This window comes from Neoarius graeffei, chromosome 18, assembly GCF_027579695.1.
Source record: "Neoarius graeffei isolate fNeoGra1 chromosome 18, fNeoGra1.pri, whole genome shotgun sequence".
Lineage (NCBI taxonomy): Eukaryota > Metazoa > Chordata > Actinopteri > Siluriformes > Ariidae > Neoarius > Neoarius graeffei.
Window position 1 is genome coordinate 27,996,849 of NC_083586.1, and position 25,523 is coordinate 28,022,371.

At 40.7% G+C, this 25,523-nt stretch overlaps 1 protein-coding gene across 1 annotated transcript in view; it reads left to right on the forward strand.

The window, feature by feature from the left end:
* Positions 1–1,317: 1,317 nt before the first annotated feature.
* Positions 1,318–25,523, forward strand: part of gart (phosphoribosylglycinamide formyltransferase) — a 70,532-nt gene continuing 46,326 nt past the window's right edge. The window contains exons 1-7 of the mRNA XM_060898635.1: positions 1,318–1,429; positions 19,498–19,652; positions 19,766–19,861; positions 19,977–20,151; positions 23,465–23,576; positions 24,398–24,466; positions 24,581–24,706. Of these exons, the coding sequence (XP_060754618.1) occupies positions 19,508–19,652; positions 19,766–19,861; positions 19,977–20,151; positions 23,465–23,576; positions 24,398–24,466; positions 24,581–24,706 (723 nt within the window). The 5' untranslated portion in view covers positions 1,318–1,429; positions 19,498–19,507. The remainder of the gene's footprint in view (positions 1,430–19,497; positions 19,653–19,765; positions 19,862–19,976; positions 20,152–23,464; positions 23,577–24,397; positions 24,467–24,580; positions 24,707–25,523) is intronic.

Consider the following 25,523-nt stretch of genomic DNA (forward strand, 5'->3'; position numbering starts at 1 on the left):
TGATCTGAAAGCGTATAAGAGTTTGGATGCCTACAAATATTTTGTGTCAGGCTGGGTAACATGCCTACATCAGCGGGTCGTCCCTGGAGCCGGTGGTCGCCATCTTATTACAGCTAAGGTTTGTTCACATTTTCATTTACTTTCGGTCCTCAGGATAAACAAAATGTTATTAAATGTCATTGAAATAACTTCTTAGTCTGTTGAGACATGGCCCGTTATAAATTTGCTGTTACCAGGCAATGACCAAGAACTGTATTATTAGGGTCAGTGTCTGTGTTGTAGCAGTGTACTAGCAGCTAGCTGTTAGCACTAGCTAATGTCAACAACATACTACCTGGTATGTTACTGTAGCAATGTTTACATTCAGTCATTTGGATGACTGTTAAAACCTTTCAGTCTCAAGTTTTTCCTTTACTGTATTTACTAGTTTACTGTAATTATGATCTGGCAGCTATTTACACCGGATCCAGTGTAAATAGCTGCCGGAGCGCGCTCCGGCTTGCTACCCCTCAAATTAAGCAGCGCGCTCCGGCTTGCTCCCGGCGCGCTGCTTAATTTGAGGGGGAGCAAGCCGGAGCGCGCTCCGGAACCTCGGCTGGAGCACTCCGGGAGCAAGCCGGAGCACGCTCCGGAACCTTGGCCGGAGCACTCCGGGAGCAAGCCGGAGCGCGCTGCTTAATTTGAGGGGGAGCAAGCCGGAGCGCGCTCTGGCAGCTATTTACACTGGATCCGGTGTAAATAGCTGCCGGATCATAATTACAGTAAACTAGTAAATCCAGTAAAGGAAAAACTTGAGACTGAAAGGTTTTAACAGTCATCCAAATGACTGAACGTAAACATTGCTACAGTAACATACTAGCTACTATGTTAATCTACTATGTTGTTGACATTAGCTAGCTTGACCTTCAAAATGGCGGACACCGGGGCGTCACGTGACCCTGTGACATCAGGTGAAAAGCCTCAATTTGAACTACACTACCCATGCCTGAAAAAAAAAAAATTCCCGGAAGTGGTAAAAAAAGAAAGCAAGCTCAATATTTACAAAACAAAACTTCCAGAAAAGTTTACATTTATATATTTGAACACTCTTCAGACTTAAACGGGGTCATACGTTAGTTTGTTAGTTATTTGTGTCTGCACTTTCTGTGTGAGACTCCACGTGTTCAAATAGTTTTTATACAAACCACAATACTTCACACCATTTTCTTCAACCTACAAATCCCGCCCCTTACACTGTGATTGGCCCACAGTTCATACTCTTTGCCGGGTAATGTGAGATATCAGCCAATCCAGAAGCAGGAGGTGGAGCCTACTGTCCAGTCCTCTCTTAGGAAGTAAAAAAAAAAAAAAAAAACGTGTGTTGAGTCTCCAGTTTGTCCTGCAGCCACAAAACACCACCGTGTACTTTATCTTCACTTATAAAAACAGGGTGAGTCATACGTTTAAATCTCTCATTCTCTGAAATCTTTCTAGTATTTACTTCATTAGTTTCTAACTTAGAAAGTTTCTGTTCAGGTTGTTTCATTGTAACTTTGAAGAAGCGTGCAGTGATGATCAAATGTCTGCAAAAAAAGATGATGTATTAGGATATAGCAATAACAGATCGTCTTGCTGGGTTATTTATTCATGTACTGCTTCAGGTAGCTGAATGTGGACAATGAGCATTTGTCCATAATTAATCACATGATGGCAGTGCTAATCAAAACCCAGTGAGTTTCAGAAACCACGTGCTTCTTTGCTCAGTAGTTTTTTGCTGTAATGGTGTAGCAGCACTGATCTATAAACACACGCTGTGTGCATGATTTCACAACCCTGAAAAACCTATAGTTTATCTACAGCTGTGGAGGTCATGGGTCAGATGACTGACCTGAGCTTCTGGCTCTCAAGATACCTGGAAGTTTTATTTAAGAATACTTTTGTCACTTAGGGGTCTACCTTATACCTACACTTTTTGGTCATGCTATCCGGTAGATCTACATGTATACCTACCATCAGCTCCAGCACTGGGAAGGGACCCACTACAGGACCAGCAGTGAGCAGATGTTACAGCTGTGTTTAAAAAAAAAAAAATAGCAGTACAACATCAGTAACCTAATGATCCATTGTTATTAGTAGTAGTGATATTTCTGCATGGCAAATAATTTACTTGTAGATGTAGTTGTGTAATAGAAAAACAACAGACCCAACTGTCATGAGATGCATGCTGCTTGTTCTGAGTAACTGACTCATTCATTGAAAGGGGCGTCTCATCTCATCTCATTATCTCTAGCCGCTTTATCCTGTTCTACAGGGTCGCAGGCAAGCTGGAGCCTATCCCAGCTGACTACGGGCGAAAGGCGGGGTACACCCTGGACAAGTCGCCAAGTCATCACAGGGCTGACACATAGACACAGACAACTATTCACGTTCACACCTACGGTCAATATAGAGTCACCAGTTAACCTAACCTGCATGTCTTTGGACTGTGGGGGAAACCGGAGCACCCGGAGGAAACCCACACGGACACAGGGAGAACATGCAAACTCCGCACAGAAAGGCCCTCGCCGGCCACGGGGCTCGAACCCAGACCTTCTTGCTGTGAAGCGACAGCACTTACCACTACACCACTGTGCCACCCCAATGTGGCATTTAATTAGAAAATGTATTTAATTGTCCTTTATTAAGGAAGAAGGGAAGCAAATATTTCACACATTGTTACAAAATATATTTCCTTCTGAATTGCGAAGTAAAATGGACTGTTCCAAGCATTCTTCAGAGGAACAACGTAATTTGCTTAAAAAGTTGATTGGAGACGTATAAAGAACTGCAGCAAGTTGTAGGATGCTCAGTTAAAATGATCTCAAATGCTTTGAAATGGCAACAAAAACCTGCAACATGCAGAAGAAAACAAGCAACTACTGTTAGAATGGATTGAAGGATCGTCAGAACGGCAAAGATTCAGCCAATCATCACCTCCAGAAAGATCAAAGATGATCTAAAATGACCTGTAAGTACTGTCACAGTCACAAGACATTTGATCGAAGCTAAGCCCTCATAAATCACCATTGTTGAAAAAATGGTATGTGTAGAATCGGTTAAAATTTGCCAAGGAACACATCGATTGGCCCAAAGAGAAATTGCGTAATGTTCTGTGGACTGATGAGTAAAATTGTCCTTTTCGGGTCTAGTGGTTATCGACAGTATGCCAGACGACCCCTGGGTACTGAATTCAAGTCCCAGTACACTGAAGACAGTGGTGCAAAAATCACAGTATGGGGATGTTTTTCATACTACGGTATTGGGTCTATTTATCATATACCAGGGATCAGTTTGAATACGTCAGAATACTTGAAGAGATGATGTCGTATGCTGAAAAGGAAATGCCCCCAAATGGGTGTTTCAACAAGATGGCGACCCCAAACACATGAGTAAGCGAGCAGCATCTCAGTTCCAGGATTGAGGTAATGGAGTGACTGCTCAATCCCCTGACCTCAACCCCATTGAAAACTTGTGGGGTGACATTAAAAATGCAGTTTCTGAAGCAAAACCCAGAAATTCACAGGATCTGTGGAATGTAGTTCATTCTGGGCTGAAATACCTGGTTATAGGTGCCGGAATATGGTTAACTCGATGCAATGCAGATGTGCAGCAGTTATCAGAAACAATAGTTATGCAACTAAAATATGATTTCAGTTTGAATTTGAAGAGAAAACTGTCAACACTGCTATTTTTTTGAACATATATTCCTTTTAGGCGGCACAGTGGTGTAGTGGTTAGCAGTCAGTACGTTTACATGCACGTCCAAATCGAGCTGCTGTTGGTAATCGAGCAAAGGGTCCCAGCAGGGGTGCCAGAGAAATCCAATCCTACATGCACAAGTGAAATCGGGCTATTGTGCAAGGTGCATTGTGCACCCGAGCCACACGTAGCGCTACACGCCCCATCGTGTTGGTACACTTCCGGTTGTCGTCATGAAGAAGAGCTATAGTGTTGCCAGATACTGCTGACGTTTTCCAGCACAAAACATGTTCAAATCCGCTAAAATGCACTTAAAACCCCCAATCTGGCAACACTAGAGTTCCGTGTTCAAGCTGTTAGGCTTGCTCTAACAGACTGTATGGCTACAAACTGTCCGGCGCAGACCACTGTTTTGTAAGACAACTTATTTTGCACAATAATATTTTTCTAAAGTCCATTTTTTGCTTACAAAAAAATATTTATTTTTGCTTACAATTTAACTTATGTCTTAATAAACACACAAAAAGTTCAATTGTTTTGTTTTTATTGACATTCTTCAGATGTTGGACATTTTATATATATATATATATATATATATATATATATATATATATATATATATATATATATACACACACACACACACAAATACAATGACTTGTTTATGTACACAGTTCACAGCTATGCAACAGCTGTACAGATGTATTTGGTGATACAGTAAGTGAGCTAAATTTTAACAGTGCAAACAATGCCACAAAAAGAAAAGATTCATGCCGTTGTCATGATTCGTTGTCATGCCGACCGAGGCTGTTGTGTTTCCCGCTTGTGGTCTCGTCACTCGTCACTTCCGGAAGTAGCTTGACAAGTAGCTCGATAGGGTATACATGCACAAAGTAGCTCGGCAGAAATCGCATAAACTAGGTCGTGTAGCTCGATTCCGAGAAATCAAGTTCGGTTCAATTTCAGCCGAATTAAGGTGTATACATGGCATTTTGAACTTCGATTTCAGTCGAGCAACGGCAGAAATTCGATTCTCTCTATGTGCATGTAAACGTAGTGACTGTCGCCTCACAGCAAGAAGGTCTGGGTTCGAGCCCCGTGGCCAGTGAGGGCCTTTCTGTGTGGAGTTTGCATGTTCTCCCTGTGTCCACGTGGGTTTCCTCCGGGTGCTCCGGTTTCCCCCACAGTCCAAAGACATGCAGGTTAGGTTAACTGGTGACTCTAAATTGACCGTAGGTGTGAATGGTTGTCTGTGTCTATGTGTCAGCCCTGTGATGACCTGGCGACTTGTCCAGGGTGTACCCCGCCTTTTGCCCGTAGTCAGCTGGGATAGGCTCCAGCTTGCCTGCGACCCTGTAGAGCAGGATGGAGCGGCTTCAGATAATGAGATGAGATATTCCTTTTATTTGCTTCCTGTAAAAGAATAATGCAGACTTGATAAAATGTGTTAATGCTTTGATTTGCAATTGAATGTGTAATGTTTCCACTACATTTGAAATATGGAAATAAAAGCTATTAAAAATATTTCACTTTATTCACTTTTTTTTTTAATGCACTGCTATTTATTTGAACACAACTGTATTTGGGTAGTGGCATGTGTTTTGCCCTGGCTGAGTATACGGTGCTTTGGATACACTGATGGGCAGAAAGCAGACTGATAAATTGTGAACCTGGACCTGGTAGGTGTACATGGAGAAAGTAGTTTCTTATGGCCCTTTTCCACTACCCTTTTTCAGCTCACTTCAGCCCGACACGGCTCGCGTTTCGACTACCCCAGAGCAGCACGACTCAGCTCGCTTCAGCCTTACTCAGCACCCAAAACTCGCACGGTTTTGGAGTGGGGCTGAAGCGAGCCAAACCGAGCCGAGTGGGGCTAGGGGCGTGAGGAGACACTCCCCTGTGCACTGATTAGTGAGGAGGAGTGCCCTCACATGCCCACACACGCCCCGCGAGCACGCTGGGATCTGTAAACACCGTAAGCCCGGAAGAAGAAGAATTACGAATTATGAGAATTTCTGAAGCCTTATGCGCCTCGCCTCATCTATACGCTCTTGCCAGTATCTGTTGGCGTTGTTGGTGACAACAAGCCACAGCACCAAGACCAGCAACACTAACAACTCCATGTCCTCCATGTTTATTGTTTACTATCCGGGTTGTGAGACTACCGCTTAAAAGATCACTGATGTCACTGTTTGTGCCGCCTAATGACATCACGTGACGTCCACCCACTTTCGCTAACTCCACCCAATGTGTCCACCCACTTCCAGCCAGCATGGTTCAGCGCGGTTGTAGTCGAAATGCAACTCCAACAGCCCCGCTCAGCTCGACTCAGCCCAACTCAGCACGGCACGGCTCAGCCCAACTCAGCCGCGTTGGTAGTGGAAAAGCGGCATTAGTCTCTCTTCAGTTCGGGTTGCTTTTGGAAAATCGGTTTCCCCATGACCTCTTTTAAGCAGTTGGTGGTCTTTTCAGTTTCTGTGTACAGATTTGCTCTTCACATGTGCTTCTCTATGGTGTCACTGACACGCTTGCACAATTTTTTTTTTTTAATGTCATTTTCTGATAATCATGTTATCTTGAGATAACCAAGCTTGTTTTCTTGTTTGCCTCAAAACTTCTTAATCGTCCAAAAAGTTAAACTAATCAGAAGGAAGCATTATGGCACATGTTTCAAACGCAAGGCCCGCAACCTTCTTTCACTAGCCTGCATGAACTTTTTTTGGGGGGGGGTACTGAAATGGCTTGTAATACACTCCTACTCACACCATCCAGGATTTACAGCATGTATGTAGAATAACCATCTCTAGGGTTGTTAGTGTAACAAAGCGTATGCATTGTATGTACATTCCAATTTCTATCGTAGTTTGCTTGATAAACATGCGGTAAATTTAAGTATTGTGTGCTGTGCTTGATGTAAGCCAGACTCACTCACGTTTAGAAAATGAAACAGAAGCACATCGTGTGTTCTAGCCGTGGCGTAACCAGAAATTAATTTTGGAAGGATGAGGAAACATACAAAATAAATTAATGATTATTGTCAATCTACTGGCAAACAATCGTGCTATATTAATAATGTTGCTAGGAAAAACATTTGACACTGAAAAAGCTTAAAATAATGTTAACGTGTGAAAATTACACCTTGTATTATAAATCCTGATCTACTTTTCTAAATTTAATTTTTTTTTAAAAGATTTTTTTGGGGTGGCTTTTTTCACCTTTATTGGATAGGACAGTGTAGAGACAGGAAATGAGCGGGAGAAAGAGAGACGGGGAGGGATTGGGAAATGACCTTGGGTCGGAATTGAACCCAGGTCCCCGGATTTATGGTATGGCGCCTTATCCACCTGAGCCATGACGCCACCCTGATCTACTTTTCTTACAAGACATTGTACTGATATTGCAGTAGTTTGATTTTTTTCATTGCAAAATAAATGTGTTGACAAATCGAATATTTGTCAGTATCATCTCGTATGTCTCACATTGTAGCTTTATTGAATCAACTCATGCCTAGTTATTTAATATTTAAGTTATCTAATTTTTCATGTGAAACCATCCTAAACCAACTCTTAAACAGACCAAAAATATCAATTTGGCATAGAATCAGACTTGACATCAGACTAAAATGTGTGGAAATATGCTATTTTTTTAACCTCATTGTTCACAGACTACTGTCAGCTACTGTTTCAGAAAAATTTAAGGTGCTTTATGGTTGCCTGCATCTTTGTTTGCGATGGCATTTATGTCACATGTAGATTTAGTGCAGCAGAAAAGTTCACTGGCTCCATTCCATACCTCCATCCCATAGGTCAATTTTCTGTTCAATTAATTACACTACTTACATGAGGCTAGAGAGCAAATCTAATTGGATGGTGCTGTGTTAGGGTGCGGGTATAACAAAAGTAATATAAAGAGGACTCCAAGACCATTCCATGACTCAAATCACAATACTGGTCACAGTGTTTAGTCTTTTGAAAGCTTGTTTTCCATAATTGGCATTTCTCATATTTTAGATAACATGCAGTTGATCTGTGGTCAGAAACTACCAATGATGAATATTTTTAGGAAAAGGTTTCATGACGTACTGTCTTCATTATTTACAAGTTAGCCAGAAATTTACAATTTTCCAGGGTCTTGATGGAGGGAAATAATTATGTAGTTGGTCACATTTGTATGTATGACTTGAACAGATTTTTTGGAACTTGACCCACTTATTAGCACTATTTTGATCACCGTTGTCCCATACACTTGCACTTTCTGGCTAGTTTGGTAAACAGAAGTTCGAAGTGGATACAAATAGGTGATGCATGATTTTTGCCAGAAAAGCTAACAGCGTATCTGAAGATTAGATTTGCACATTTAGTGGGATTTTTTTTTTTTAACTTTCATGCAGAACTCAGCATGCGAGTTAAAAAAAAAATCCTTCACACATCTCCAGTTGAGGCCAATTATAAACTCAAGTGATGTAGCTGAGGTTGAGGAACTGTCAGAACCAGAATTCACACCATGATGAGTCCTGGCATTTTTACCGCAGTGGGATCCCCCCCCGTTTCCAGAGGCATAGCATAGAGGTACGGTTGACGGTATGGTTCACACTCGAGCTCAAGGTCTCTTATTTACAATACATTCATACTCATCATTCTTCCATCCATCCACTATCCATAACCACTTGTCCTGTACAGGGTCGCGGGCAAGCTGGAACCTATCCCAGCTGACTATGGGCGAGAGGCAGGGTACACCCTGGACAAGTTGCCAGATCATCGCAGGGCTGACACATAGAGACAAATAACCATATATACACTCATTCACACCTGTGGTCAATTTAGAGTCCCCAGTTAGCCTAACCTGCATGTCTTTGGACTGTGGGGGAAACCAAAACACCCAGGGGAAACCCACGCAGACACGGAGAGAACATGCAAACTCCACACAGAAAGGCCCCCGTTGGCCACTGGGCTTGAACCCAGAACCTTCTTGCTGTGAGGCGACATTGCTAACCACTACACCACTGTGCCACCCAACATTCTTTCAACATGTATTATATTGTTTGACATTTATATTCTACAGTTGTTGAACAGTATTGTGCTTTATTCCAGAACTCTTCTTCTCTTGTATTATGCTGTTACTGATTATCCTTTTAAGACATTTAGTACAATTTGATTTAGAATATACAGCTGTGGTAGAGTAACGATTTATAATCGCACCGTCCTGTGTTACCCAAATGACGATGCACTCACTTGTCTCTGGTTCCTCTCGAGGTTTCTTACTCATGTTGTCTCGGGGAGTTTTTCCTTTGCCACTGTCACCTTTGCGTTGCTTGATTGGGGATCTAAACCTACATCTGGATTTCTGTAAAGCTGCTTTGTTTCAGTGGGTAGTGTTAAAAGCACTATAATCTCATTTCTGGTTTAAATTGGAATATGGGATTTGTTGGGATATCTGCCCATTTAGCGACAGAGCGTTACTGAGGGAAGGCTCCAATATCAGGCGAGATGGAATGGTGTGCAGTCGGAGTTCTAGTTCATCTCAGAGGTGTTCAGTGTGGTTGAGTTCAGGGTTTTGTGCAGTTCTTCCACACCACTGTTGGCAAACCTTGTCTTTATGGAGCTTGTTCTGTGCACAGGGGCATTGTCGTGCTGCAGTGAGATTGTGCTTTACTTTTCGGTTCCGTTGAAGGGAAATTTTAATGTTACAACATTTATAAAGACAATTGTGGACTTTGTAGCAACAGTTTGGACAAGCTCAATAGATGGGTGTGATGGTCAGGTGTACGCATACTTTTGGCCATATAGTATAGATCAGGGGTTCTCAACATTTTTCTGCTTTAAGGCCCACCTGTTCATACTTGTAATGAGTCGGGGCCCATTAAAAAAGATCCCCAGTTATTTTGGCTCATTTATTCTATTAGAATCTAGTAATCTATTGTAAAGTGTATTAACGGAATGTAACATTACTCCCTGTTACAGATGGGCGCCCAGGAATTAAATAAATGCAGTAAAACAAACTGTTTTTAATTGTATGTATTGTATTTAAAACTACAACCCCGATTCCAAAAAAGTTGGGACAAAGTACAAATTGTAAATAAAAACGGAATGCAATGATATGGAAATTTGAAAATTCCATATTTTATTCAGAATAGAACATAGATGACATATCAAATGTTTAAACTGAGAAAATGTATCATTTAAAGAGAAAAATTAGGTGATTTTAAATTTCATGACAACAACACATCTCAAAAAAAAGTTGGGACAAGGCCATGTTTACCACTGTGATATGGGTGCAAGTCTTCCGGCATGTGCCGGAAGCTCTGTTTCTTTCGGTTCTGAAAAAGTAATTTTTCCAAATCGTGTAAATCCGTTAAGATTTTTTTGGGGGGGGGGTATAGGGGTGGCTCTCTCACTGTCTCACTCTCATAGGGCCAATGATTTTCTGCGATTGTGGAAAACAGACGGAAATTACGGAATTTTTATAGTGAAACATTGCTCGCGTGTCAAAGTGTAACTGCCGCAGAAGGCTTCTGTGTAACTGCTGCTAACCCCCAAGCAGACATGCCTTTCCGGTCAAGGCAGCTTTGTCGGTGATTGTGATTGGCTTGTGGCACACTTAGCCAGCCAATGAGCTGCTTGTTTACAGATTCGCTCCCCGCGTCGCAACCAGAATGGCGACCGCAAAAAAGACACGAATGCTCTGGTGGCCAAGGATGCCATATGGTTGCCAGTGGCGAGTGTGGACGTTGAGTGTTCCTTTTCCATGTATAAACCTCTTCTAAATGACAGAAGATGCAGTCTCACGGAGACCAACACTAAACAACTTATGATGCTCTATCATCTCATCTCATCTCATTATCTCTAGCCGCTTTATCCTTCTACAGGGTCGCAGGCAAGCTGGAGCCTATCCCAGCTGACTACGGGCGAAAGGCGGGGTACACCCTGGACAAGTCGCCAGGTCATCACAGGGCTGACACATAGACACAGACAACCATTCACACTCACATTCACACCTACGGTCAATTTAGAGTCACCAGTTAACCTAACCTGCATGTCTTTGGACTGTGGGGGAAACCGGAGCACCCGGAGGAAACCCACGCGGACACGGGGAGAACATGCAAACTCCACACAGAAAGGCCCTCGCCGGACCCGGGGTTCGAACCCAGGACCTTCTTGCTGTGAGGCGACAGCGCTAACCACTACACCACCGTGCCGCCCGCAATGATTGATCTGCAAGGAATATTCAGGACTGTCATTACAAAGTTAAACTATTCAAGTCTGTCTGAGAGTGTGTTCTGTGTTTTGTTAGGAAACGTTGTTTCATGAGTTTGTGGTGTACTAAAAAAGATGGATGTAGAGTAATATTTTTAAACAATCAGTTATGAGTATTGTCATTACAGGCTCAGTAAGTATTACTGAATATTAATTTATCAGTACTGTCAATATTATATTGAGATTATATATGCTATTATATTGCATATATTATATATGAGATGGGTTTTTAGTTAATGGTGATCCTAGTTTCTTGATTTATCTGTTATCAGTATGTCAAGTAAAATATTTTGAGTTGTCTCAATCTGTGATCCCACTTTAATTTTTTTTATTAATGCAATTTATCAGTAGCCTAGTAAACTAGACCCACCCGCCTAGCGGCCAAAAATATTTTTGCCTAGCGAATGGGTCTAGCCTTGCACCATATAAACAAAAACACCCCGGGCATCAAATCATGCCCGCCAATCACAACGCAAGGTTTTTGTTTGGATTCTTTGGGCGGGCTTTTGCAGGAGTGACGACAAAGCTGCGCGACGCTGGAGAAAGCACAGCAGGAAAGATGGCTACGGCTAGTGAACAGCGCGTGTTTGACTCCGCTTTGGAATCAGTTTTAGAAGAATTAGACTTGGAGTTTTCGTTGAAACGTGAGCAGGAAGAGGCTCTCCGCTCATTCCTTTTCAAGAAGGACGTTTTCGCTGTTTTGCCGACCGGCTATGGCAAAAGTCTGATCTACCAGCTGGCTCCGCTCGTAGCCAAAAGGATGGGGCTAGTTTGTGCAGTACGAAGAATTAATAAACAGCTTTGAAACATTACTTTTTGATTGTTTCTTATTTTCCCGTTATTTTAAATTTAAGGGAAATTATTTCACCAAACACCACTAAATAAAAACTCTCAAAAACAGTTTAAGCAAACCCTTGAAAAACACTTGAAAAAAATGTGTGTGTTAAGTATGTGGTACAGACTCCAAACTTGTGGTCATTATCTCCAAACTTCTTAATATCTAGAACCTGTTTATTAATTAATACGCATTTTGAAAAATTATTTATTTCAAGGTCTCCCCCACTGCACGCTCTGACTACGTCACAGTCACTGTTGTGCTGATTGGTCAGAGCGTTGGCCTATACGCACAGAGACAGTTTGAAAGACAGCGGGTTGTTCCTCCTACACCCGTCAGAAATGTCTACGGATCGAGGCCAGACTAAATGTTCACATTTAGTCTGGCTTGCCAGGCTAATTTATCAGCTTACTGTCAGTGAAATTTTTATTATATATTTTTTTCATGAATGACTTCATCATGCTAAGGACCATTTGTGTCTAGAGATGCAATACTTTGAAACCCAAGTAAAATTATGCCAGCCAGAATTACTAAATTGGAGCCAAACAGAACAATTTTGAACTGAAATTGTGAAACGGAATTGAAACAGAATTTTTCATTGTCCGAAACGGAAAAAGCCAGATTTTGAAATGGAAAATCATTGGCTCTACTCTCAGCGTATTACCGGGTTACCGCGGTACAGTCTCTGCACGAGACAAATCTTTTCATCTCGTCTTTGCCACAAACCTCATTCAATTTATACGCTGCTCACCGACGAGCGGTCCTGATTTAGCCCGTTGTTTCACGGTGTTATACATGTGTGATATGTTTAACGCACGTACAGTAGCACGTTGTTCGACCAAATCAACACCGCTATTCCAGTGTATATATTGTAAAAAAAGGTATCACAGCAAAAGCATATTAAAAATGATCGTTTCAACATTTAAATTAGTAGTTGCTAGATGTTTTGAAATATCAAGCCTTGTACTTGAAATATTATTTCAGATAAATTGATGAAATGTATTAAACATTTGATGTGAATATGCAAATCATATAACTATTAATATTATAAATGTTTGCATGAAATTGCATGAGAGACAACCATTTTAACTTGTAATTTAATTTTTTTTTTCGAGCCCTAAGGGGGGCTCACCCCCCTTTGTAACTCCCCCGCATGGCTGCGCCATGCACGTCTGACTTTGTCAGACTTTTCAGGTTTTTGAAAATTTTATACTTGCACCCATGCTGTGAGACATCCCCCTTTTCTCTTTGCAACAGTCTGTAAACGTCTGGGGACTGAGGAGACAAGTTGCTCAAGTTTAGGGATAGGAATGTTAACCCATTCTTGTCTAATGTAGGATTCTAGTTGCTCAACTGTCTTGGGTCTTTTTTTGTCGTATCTTCCGTTTTATGATGCGCCAAATGTTTTCTATGGGTGAAAGATCTGGACTGCAGGCTGGCCAGTTCAGTACCCGGACCCTTCTTCTACGCAGCCATGATGCTGTAATTCATGCAGTATGTGGTTTGGAATTGTCATGTTGGAAAATGCAAGGTCTTCCCTGAAAGAGACGTCGTCTGGATGGGAACATATGTTGCTCTAGAACCTGGATATACCTTTCAGCATTGATGGTGTCTTTCCAGATGTGTAAGCTGCCCATGCCACACGCACTAATGCAACCCCATACCATCAGAGATGCAGGCTTCTGAATTGAGCGCTGATGATAACTTGGGTCGTCCGTCTCCTCTTTAGTCCGAATGACACGGCGTCCCTGATTTCCATAAAGAACTTCAAATTTTGATTCGTCTGACCACAGAACAGTTTTCCACTTTGCCACAGTCCATTTTAAATGAGCCTTGGCCCAGAGAAGACGTCTGCGCTTCTGGATCATGTTTAGATACGGCTTCTTCTTTGAACTATAGAGTTTTAGCTGGCAATGGTGGATGGCACGGTGAATTGTGTTCACAGATAATGTTCTCTGGAAATATTCCTGAGCCCATTTTGTGATTTCCAATACAGAAGCATGCCTGTATCAGTCCCCCCAGGATTTCGCAGGCCTTTTTTGTGATTGTTGCGGGCTAAAATGTCTGATGTTGTGGGGGGGTTTCCAAAAAATTTCGATGAAAGTTGCGGTGTTTTTTAGGTTTTTGTTGCGATTACATTGCGGGAGGAAGTGAAAGTTGCTTGAAATTGTTGCGATTTTCTCTTTTTGTGATTTAAAATTGAGTGATTTATGTTAAATATTAAGTTATTACTGAAAAACTATTGATTAAAAAAAACAGACACTGAGAAATGGTCCTATAAACAACTTTACCAATATAAAAGATTCTGTTCTTTAAATTCGTTTCTTAAGACAAGGATTTTTTAAGATGTTACCTTGACCGTTTCGGCGATTAAACTTCCGCCTTCTTCAAAACAGTCGCCAGATGTCGAGTGGTGACGTGCCTTATCAGCTGATGTTACTCTAAGGAGGCGTGAACGTCCCGCCCAATTTGACAGGTAGTTCACGCCTCCTGCTGTAAAATACAACTGGACAATAAATGCAACGTCATATATGAAATCCCTTGCCGTTCATGTAATAAAGTTTATATTGGCGAAATGGGCAGATGCTTCCATACTCGAAAAAAAGAACACCAAATAGAATGTGAAAAAGAAACAACAAAAAGATTCACAAGATCCGAAAAAGAAAAAGCACATCAAGAAAACTTAAAGTCAGCCATTTCAGACCACTGTAAATGGCAAAATCATATAATGAATTGGGAAGAGGCCAGAGTCATTCGCGCTGAAGAAAATAGATTCCAGCGTTGGATTTTAGAGGCAGTGGAGATACGCAAGCGTGCACAGAGAACGATGAACCGGGATGAGGGAGCGTACGCGCTGTCGCACACCTGGAGCGCCGTCCTGGAGGAGCGACCTGACAGCAGGAGGCGTGAACTACCTGTCAAATTGGGCGGGACGTTCACGCCTCCTTAGAGTAACATCAGCTGATAAGGCACGTCACCACTCGACATCTGGCGACTGTTTTGAAGAAGGCGGAAGTTTATCGCCGAAACTGTCAAGGTAACATCTTAAAAAATCCTTGTCTTAAGAAACGAATTTAAAGAATAGTTTCAATAGGTAGACATAATGAACTTTCACTACATAATATAAAAGATTACCAGGACTACAAAAATGCAGAAAAATAGGCTTTACTTATCCAAATGCACCTGTTGGTTCAAAAGTTAAAGTGCATAGAACCTCACAGCACAACATGAAGTTACCTTAAAATATAATATAAATGCGTCAGCTTTCATGTAAGAAAAAAAAACTATTAATACTAGTACTGTGTGCAGGCAGTCTCTCCTGAAGACTAAATTAAACAATAATTATAAACTAATAAAATAAATGGCTCAGGCTTCATAGAAGAAAAAAAAACAATTTGAACAGAACCTCACAGTATGATGCTGAAGCTGCCTACCCTGGCGAAAAAAACAAGTACTTTATTGTATTTAAAGTATATTCATATTTTCAATAGTATATTGAAAATGTACTTGCACAAATTGTACTTTTTGTAAATGTATAAAAAGTATACTAACATCACGTTTTCACGCTAACACTTTTAACACACTTTAAAATAATTATACTATATTACACTTTACACTTTATAGAAATATTATATGTGCAATTTCTAAAGTGTACTTAGTGTACTAATTTCTAAAGTGTACTATAATACAAAGTACACTTTAATTTGACTAATTAAGCATATATTAGTACATATAAAGTCATACTTAAAGTATACAAAATATACTTTGTTGTTCCACTTTAGCACATAAAAGTACACTAAATACACTTCAAGTTGCACTTTTCTACAATTTAATTACAATTAAAATATATTTAGTACAAAATTAGTTGTTCCAAAATAGCATGCCTCAAGTTAACTAATCATAAACATACTTGAAGTATATTGATGATTAGTGTGGCTTCAAGTACACAAAAGTATGCTAAATTTTTAGTACACTTAACACATTTATTTTTCACCAGGGTAAACAATGGAAAATAAAATACCATTTTGGCAAAAATGTTGGCATCCATTAATTTCTTGTATTAAGTAAAAAAAATAATGTAAAGTGCACACAGTCCTTCACTCTAAACATAACACACTTTCAGTAACAGAATTTAAGCCTATATAAACACTGACTCGCACATGCTGCTTCTCTTGAACGGAAACACAGAAGTAAGCAGTGTTGCCAGATACTGCTGACATTTTCCAACTCAAAATATGTTCAAAACCCGCCAAAATGCACTTGAAACCGCCCAATCTGGCAACACTGGAAGTAAGGCGGAAGGTAGTGTGTCGATGTCACCTCAAGACGACGCCAACGATTGGTCAAATTTGTGGGAAAGTTGCGGTGATTGGATATAATTGCAACACCGCCCTGAATTAGCGGGGATTGGTTGAATTTGCGTTGAAGTTGCAAATTGCAACATCGTGAAATCCTGGAGGGTCTGCTGTATGTGATGCAGTGCCGTCTAAGGGCCTGAAGATCATGGGCACCCAGTATGGTTTTCCGGCCTTGACCCTTACGCACAGAGATTCTTCCAGATTCTCTGAATCTTTTGGTGATATTATGCACTGTAGATGATATGTTCAAACTCCTTTGCAATTTTACACTGTCGAACTCCTTTCTGATATTTCTCCACTATTTGTCGGCGCAGAATTAGGGGGATTGGTGATCCTCTTCCCATCTTTACTTCTGAGAGCCGCTGCCACTCCAAGATGCTCTTTTTATACCCAGTCATGTTAATGACCTATTGCCAATTGACCCAATGAGTTGCAATTTGGACCTCCAGCTGTTCCTTTTTTTGTACCTTTAACTTTTCCAGCCTCTTATTGCCCCTGTCCCAACTTTTTTGAGATGTGTTGCTGTCATGAAATTTCAAATGAGCCAATATTTGGCATGAAATTTCAAAATGTCTCACTTTCGACATTTGATATGTTGTCTATGTTCTATTGTGAATACAATATCGTTTTTTGAGATTTGTAAATTATTGCATTCCGTTTTTATTAACAATTTGTACTTTGTCCCAACTTTTTTGGAATCGGGGTTGTGTATGGATGTGCCAGAAGCCAAAACATACATGCAGGGCATTCTCAGCCAAAAGAGATTAACGATCCAAAAGTGGAGCCTGGTCGATTAACACAAGAACTTATTGCCGTGTTTATGAATAGCAAAGTTATTAAAACTAAGAAGTACACTCAAAAGAAGTGGCTATAGAAACCACTCAATGGGATAGATCCTTACACGCTAACAAAGAAGGATTTTTCCTACAAGTTGGAAAATTATCCATCCATTGAGTTTCCCAACATCTCAGACTACCTGGTGCTGCAGGCATTGTTCTATACGGACAAACAGATGAAAACCTGGAAGAGCATGGAGGAGTACAACTTTTTTTTTTTTATATGTGGCTAGGTTAAAGAGACAGTGGTAGACAGATCTAAGTTCAGGAAGATTGTTTATTAGCAGGCAGGATATTTGCAAAAACAAAACGCAAACAAAAGCAGAAACACAAAGCAGAGTATTTAAACGGCATTATAAACATGGCTAGAAACAAACGTGACAGTGATGATGATAATACTTCGCAAAGCCTCCGTGAAAACAGCATTCGTATCTGTGTGTACTGATTGCACTCAAATCAGTATCGGGTGTTTCCCATAATGACTGGGTCTCAAGCGCGTGCAGTGCGGCCGCTCGAGCTGTGCCAGACTCAAGCACACACATGCATGACAGTCAATTGTTCACCTGCTGTGTGACCACAATTTTTAGCTCGTGTATATCGCCATACTGTACATCGCCACCAAAATGCTTAATTTTCATCAATAACCCATCGCAAAGTATCGTGAGCTGTAGTGTAACCGTAGCTTAATGAGGCGGATGTGATGTCAGATGCAACCCAGCAGTTGTACCCTACTATGAGTAAAAATTAGCTCCAACTTGGGGGGGGGCTTGCGGCCCACTAGATGGCACTCCCATTAATGGGCTGCGCCCCGGTGGTTGAGAAACACTGGTATAGATAATGGTGTGTCATGACAGAAACCCACCGATCCACCAAGTCTTAGAACATATTGAAGTCCTTTATAGACACTGACTTTGATTAAACAGGACTGAACTGCATGTTTTGTCATGCTGCACAAGAAGCTTTCTGAAATGACCAGATGTAATGTTTTTGCCTGAAATATTTCTTTAAAGATCAAGCTGCATGATGAAATGACTTGGACATCAGTGACATATTGTAAATGTCTGCAGGGATGAGAATTTTCCGCGGATCCGCGGAATTCCGAGTTTTTCCCGCTGAAAATGTCATTTTTGTGAAACATGTAAATCCGTTGAGAAAATTTCGGGGGGGTAGGGATCAGCGCAAGGCGAGGCCAGGGTTCCTGCGGGTCCTTAAAAAGTCTTAAATACAACTTTCGGTTTTCAAGGCCTAAAAACATCTTAAATTGTTTGGAATGACTGGAATTTTCGAAAGGGAGGTATTAAATTTTATATTGGACCGAACGAGTGAAATGTCTCCATCCGGTTTGGGGTATTTTTTTAACTGTAATTTTAAAAGTGACCCGTGCACCTTTTGGAGGCAGCATTGGTTCTGTGCATCTTCTGTGCGTTCCGTAGATCAAGAACTAACGTTAGGAGGCTACTGGAGGCAGTGTGGTGCGGTGCGGTGGTTGTGAAGAGTGAGAGATGCGCAGGTAGCTTATGCGGGTGCTAGAAAGCTTTGATAATTATGGGAAGATGTCTGTTTAACGACAGTTGGTTGGGGGATGACAAATACCCCCAAAATAAGGAGGAGAATCGTTTGCGATAAAAAGCGCTGGATCGCACAAATGTGTTTAAAGACGATAACACGGCGCTGGGGACACGGCGGACTGGGAAACTGGCTTTTCACGGACACGAGGCGCAAGCGCGTGTGTTAGAGGTCAAGCGCTCCGGAGTGAAACGCAGGAGGGTTCGCGCATGCGCACAAGAGTCAGGTGGAAAATGGGGCTTATAGGAAATAATAATAATGATTAGCATAATTTTTTTTACATAATTAACATTTGTTTATTGTACCAAGTTTTAATATAAATATATAAACAACCTTTATTTCAAAACTCAATTAAAAAGAACTCCAGAAAACACAATAATTCTAAATATAGTACAATATAAATAATTTGTACAAAGGTTTTTTTAGTTTTATTACTTATCGTCTACAACAGTGTTAATAATATTAACAACCACTAATAATAATTAGTAGTAATGGTAATTATTATTGATTATTAATCATTACTACTTATGAATTAGTGATTAATAAGTACTAGGGATTATTAAATGTTATAAAAGTAAGTTTATAAACGTTTTAAACTATCACTGAATTTGAAAACATTCTTATATATAAAATGTGTGTGTATGTGTGGGAAAGTTGGCAGACATTTCAGAGTTTTTTTTAAATGTCCCATTCTCATCCCTGATGTCTGGTATAACATACCTGTGCTCTCGTATAACATACTCATAACAGAAATGCATCATTAGTCCAAATTCTCATTTGCATTTTGTGACCTTTTGCAGCGGTATATATGCAGAAGCTAATAGTGTGATCACACTATCGGTGTATTTAAGCGCCTTACTCTGAACACTCAGTAAAATTGTTTGTGGGGAATCTGCGGCTTCTGTTGATCAATTGATTTATATTCTTTGCAGACGGTTAGCCATGGCTGAGCGTGTGCTTGTTATCGGGAGTGGTGGGCGCGAGCATGCGCTAGCCTGGAAGCTGGCTCAGTCGCCTCATATCCAGCAAGTTCTAGTTGCCCCTGGCAATGCAGGCACAGCCAACTGTGGCAAGATCTCCAACTCTGGTGAGTGTCTATAAATGCCTCCCAGCACACAGATCTCAAGTCAGACTGCACTTTAGCAACCCTAATTTCTTATATTCCATCATAATCACATTTTGCTTTTTTACTCTGTCCAGCTGTGAGTGTGAGTAATCATGCCATCCTGGCACAATACTGTAAAGATCATAATGTAGGGCTGGTGGTGGTTGGCCCAGAGGTTCCCTTAGCTGCAGGTAAGAGCTTTGTATTGCACTATACTACACAGCTTGTGTTTATTGTATAGTCATTATACATATGTAGTAGGAAAAGAGACTGTTATGTGAAGTATAAAACCTTTTCATGACACAGGTGTGGTAGATGATCTAACTGCAGCAGGTATAATGTGTTTCGGGCCCTCTGCAAAGGCCGCACAGCTGGAAGCTAGCAAAAGCTTCGCTAAAAGTTTCATGGACCGTCATGGTATCCCCACGGCCCGCTGGAGCTCCTTCACTGACCCACAGGAGGCCTGCAGCTACATTCGCAAGTATGTATAAAGGGAGAGTGTATGTGTGTGGGATAAGTAATGATTATAAAGTAGGCATGTAACGATTCACCACATTCAAAGTTTGATGCATAATATTAGTTTCACAATTCAATTTTTCCCATGATGTTTATGGGAAAAAAAATTAAATGAAAATTTTATTACCAAAAATGCAACATTTTTATATTTCTATTCATTATCAAATTAAATATTTATTTTGTGAATTTAAAAATACTTTTCATTTTCTTAATAACCAACAATAATTATTTATGCATATTTATAAAGTTTGGAGTTATATATAACTAATAAATATTCCTTTATTTATTAAAATTTAATAAAGCTTTTTCTTAAACGTTTATGAGCATTTGTGAATGTTATCAGGCTTAAACGTGAAACAATTACCTCCATTTGCTTCTCTTTTCTTTAGCTTTCAGCAGTCCGTAAAATGAGAGCTTGGATTTCTTGTTAAAGCTATGTGTACAATCACACAACAGCCCTTTCCCATTTTACATCTGTTTTTTGTGTGTTTTTGCAGAATTAGAGCTATGTTACTCCCACCTATTGTGAAGTCACTCATATTCCTGGTATTTTGTGTTATTGTGCCCTCTGCTGTCTAACCAACGCAATCACAGCTGGGATAAAATCAATAGATTTCCATTCATCCATCCATTATCTGTAACCGCCTTTCCAGTGCAGGGTTGTGGGCAAGCTGGAGCCTATCCCAGCTGATGGTGGGTGAGAGGCGGGGTGCACCCTGGACAAGTTGCCAAATCATCGCAGGGCTGACACATGGAAACGAACAACTATTCACACTCACATTTACACCTGTCACCAGTTAACCTAACCTGCATGTCTTTGGACTGTGGGGGAAACTGGAACACCCAGAGGAAACCCACGCAGACACGGGGAGAACATGCAAACTCCACACAGAAAGGCCCCTGTTGGCCACTGGGCGCGAACCCAGAATCTTCTTGCTGTGAGGCGACAGTGTTCACCACTACACCACCATGCCACACTAATAGATTATGTAGCCTGGTGATAATCATTCATTTTTTTCCCCATTCAATTTGAATCATTATAAATTTATCACGTTTCACGGTCACACGATATATATCGTGAAATCTTTTAATGCTTTATTTTTCAACATAATCTCCCTTCAAGTCAACACACTTCTTCCAGTGATGGTGGAGTGCCTGGATCCCTCTGGAGTAGAAGTCCTTAGTCTGGGCCCTGAGGTAGGTGTCCACGGCCTCCATGACCTCCTCATCGGTGGCGTAGCATTGTCCGGCCAGATCCTTTTTCAGGTTCGGGAACAGGTGGAAGTCGGAGGGTGTAAGGTTTGGTGAGTATGGCAGGTGAGGGACGATTTAGAAGCCGCAGTCACGGTTTTTTGCTATTGCCACTGTTGGGGTGTGGGCCGGAGCCTTGTCCTGATGGAACAAGACCCCTGTGGTCAGCATTCCTGGCCTCCTCTTCTTGATATTCTCACGCAGGCATGTCAGCAGGTCGGCATCGTGTTGTCCAGTGATGGTGTAGTCCTTATGGAGATAATCCACCAGCAAAATCCCTCGTGCATCCCAGAAAATGGATGCCATGACCTTTCTGGCTGAGGCTGAGACCATGATTTTGGCCTCCTTTGGGGTGGGAGAGGATGAGTGCTTCGACTGCTGTTTGGTCTCAGGCTGGTAGTGATGAACCCAGGACTTGTCCATGGTAACGAATTGAGCCAGGAAACTTTCCGGATCAGCTTCAAGGAGTTCCAAATTATTGGTGGACAGGGTGCACCATGTGTTCCTTGGTCAGGAGACGTGGTACCCAGCGATCGCACACCTTTGACGAGCCAAGCTTGAATTCTCTGACCCAACGTTTGACTGTAGCATACGAAGGAGCATCTTCCCCTAGTGTGTGTTCACCATATCCTCATGGATCTCAGATGGAGTCATGCCTTTCAACTAAAGATACTTGATCGAGTTTCTCCATTTTCATGATACATGTTAAGTGCATTCACTTAGAGCCTGCAAAAAGGAAACGAAAAGTGTTAGGATCAAGAAACATGGGTCACACAACAATGTTATTTGCCAGATTTATGTAGACTAAATTTAATTTGCCTATGGGTTGTTTTACAATCAGGGTACAAAGTTTGTGTCACAGGGGTCCAAAATTCAAATAAAAAAAAAAAAAAAATTATCAAATCTGCACTTTTGGAAATTAATACACATATGAACATAGGCATGTGTAATAGTTTTTATTATAAGATTAAGTGTAGCTTTAAGCAGGGCTGGGAGAAACAAATGAAGTGATTCTCAGAGAGGACTTTTTTTTGACAATTCAGAATCCACTACTTCCATAGTGCTTTTAAATATAAGGCTGTAAGCTTTGTGTTAGTTGTCTCTAATATTTATGTCCCAATATCTTGACCACATTTTAGGATGAAAATAATCATTTTAGATATGTTATTTTATATTGAAAAATTAGCTGTCTCGGAGAGGACATTTTTTTTTGACACAATTACATACTAATTTGATCAAAATAGCCTGAAAACTTACTGGCATTCAACATTAAAACTTAACTATGTTTCCAATAATATGGAACCAAATATTTGTTTTATGGTATAAAGAATGATGTAAGTGCATCCCTTTTGGAGCTACCTGTGGTCAAAAAAGCACTTTTTCTAAATGACACAAGTAATTTTGCTAAATATGACACATATTGCCATACATTCACCAAAAATAACGTTATCACCAAATGTTTTTTTTGCATGGTAAATAGAGCTATCACAGGGCTACAATAAACAACCAAGTTTATTTAGTCAAGCCTTTTGATATTGAAGATAATAAGTGTTAAATGTGATTTTTAGCTTGCGTACCCTGATTGTAAAACAACCCCTATCTCACTGTTTTCTGGGTGAGGCTCAAAACTTACCCGTCACCCCTTGTATTGTTACATGCTTATTAGAAAGTGGTAACTTGCTTGTGGTCTTTTAATGTTGATGTGTTTATTGAAGACTGGTGACTTACCAAACTGGATTTCCTGTTCTCTACTCTTGGGTGTTTTCTGATAATTTGTCACTGATTTTTATATGCTACAAGTGTATGACTTTTTACATGGTTATTTTTTTATTTTAAACAATTGTCAGAAGTCTATTATTGTTGTTGCTGCTGTTTTTATTATTATCATTTTGTGTGTTTTTGCACATTCATACTTTTATCCCCTTTTATTTATTTACGTATATGCCATCTGTCAGATGTTTCTGAATATTGAAAATATTTCTAAAGAATAGGTACAAGTGAATTAAGAAATTGTTTTCTTTTTGAAGTGTGGATTTCCCAGCACTAGTGGTTAAAGCCAGTGGACTGGCTGCAGGGAAAGGAGTGATTGTAGCAAAGGATAAGGATGAGGCCTGTCAGGCTGTACTGGACATCATGAAGGTGAGTCGATCCCTGCGATTTCATGATTTCTTTTCTATTGCTTTAATGCTGTCGCTCCTTCAAACCAAGAATGATCTTGGTTTGAAGGGCAGTACGGTGGTGTAGTGGTTAGCACGATCGCCTTATAGCAAGAAAGTTCTGGGTTCAAACCCAGCAGCTGGCGAGGGCCTTTCTCTGTGGAGTTTGCATGTTCTCCTCGTGTCTGCGTCGGTTTCCTCTGGATGCTCTGGAGGTCCAAAGACATGCAGTTAAGTTAACGTGGGCCTTGGGCTGAAGTGCCCTTGAGCAAGGTATTTAACCCCTGACTGCTCCCTGGGCGCTCTGTGCTTTCACTGTGCTTGAAGTGTGCATGTGACAAAGGTTTCTTCTTCCTTCAAACCAAGAATGAGCTTGGTTCTTGAGTGTTGGAGTTTAGCATATGTTACATTACAGATAATACCGTCATCTTGAACAGATTTTTACAGAAAAGGACCAGATGTATCATTTTTTTGTTAGTTTAATATGAAATACTTCTCATATGCAGCCCTCAGCATAGCAAACAAAAGGACATGGAGTTTATGTTCTCAATTTGTGTTCTTGAAGGTGGCAAGGACACAATTTCAGTAATAAAGTGGCAGAGGAAATGATCAGCGCTCGGATGAGACTTGAGCCATATAAGATTTTATGAAGCAGTTCTGTTTTTGTTACTGCTTTGGCTTTGTTCTCCTAATATTGTGACAATTATTAATAAACAGTATACTCTTATGTGTCAGTGGACCAGATGGCACACAGGATTGTGTGTTTTGTGTTTAATACGTTTGTTTGTTTTTTAAATATTCTAGGACAAGGCATTTGGTGCTGCTGGTGATACTGTGGTGGTTGAAGAACTGCTTGAAGGAGAGGAAGTGTCAGTGAGTGCAGTTTTTTGATCTCACACACACACACACACACACACACACACCTACCTCATTTCACCATTTCTGCCTGCATTTATTTATTAATTAACCACTCTGTCTTTTGCTCAGTGTTTGTGTTTCAGTGATGGCTCCACAGTGGCTGCTATGCCTCCAGCACAGGACCATAAACGGCTGTTAGATGGAGATCAGGGTCCGAACACTGGGGGAATGGGAGCCTACTGCCCCACCCCTCAGGTGACCAGAGGAGAGGCCTTTTATGCTTTAATATTTATACAGTACTTGGCTTGTGTGATTATAACAATATTATTATCTCTACAAAATATGTATTACACTGCCACAATATCCAATGACTTTTATTTTCACTTATTATATTGGAGACATGCAAGCCATCACACATTTTGCATAAGAGCTCAGAAAAAATTGAGTTATGCTTGTATAAGTGGCATCGACCACGTGTCCTCCTCTAACTGGCTGAAAATGGGTTGGTGGTCTTTCCCCCTCCGTTATGTAGCCAAGATGGGGACTGTTGAGGGTGAGAAGTTTCCAGTGTTTCACACTGGTATGAGTACACCATCCTAGTACTGATAAAGCACTGCATGTTGCCATACTTGTCAGTGTGCATGCACTAAAAATATCAAGTGTAAGTGCCGGAAAAACACGAATTGAGACAGTGTGTGTCAACTTGGCTAACATTAGCTCTTTCAGTTTTGGACCATAAGAGGGGGGAAAAAAATTAGAGATTTTCACCCAAAAACAATAAATAGTCCTACAGTGATGAATCTGATCTAACACTGTACAAATAATGTTAATAATGATGATGAGGATTAGAAAGTGATTAAATATCGTGAGGTAAAAATCCACCACCCACTTGAGTTTTTCATTATCATGGTTCCTGACTACACAGCTTGTAATATTACACACTCCCAGCACTCTCATTAAAACTGAAATGGAGAAAATGATTGAAGCTTGTTGTTAGTTTTTATCTTTTCCCCCCTTTTAATTTCTCTCTCTCTCTCTCTCTCTCTCTCTCTCTCTCTCTCTCTCTCATTTA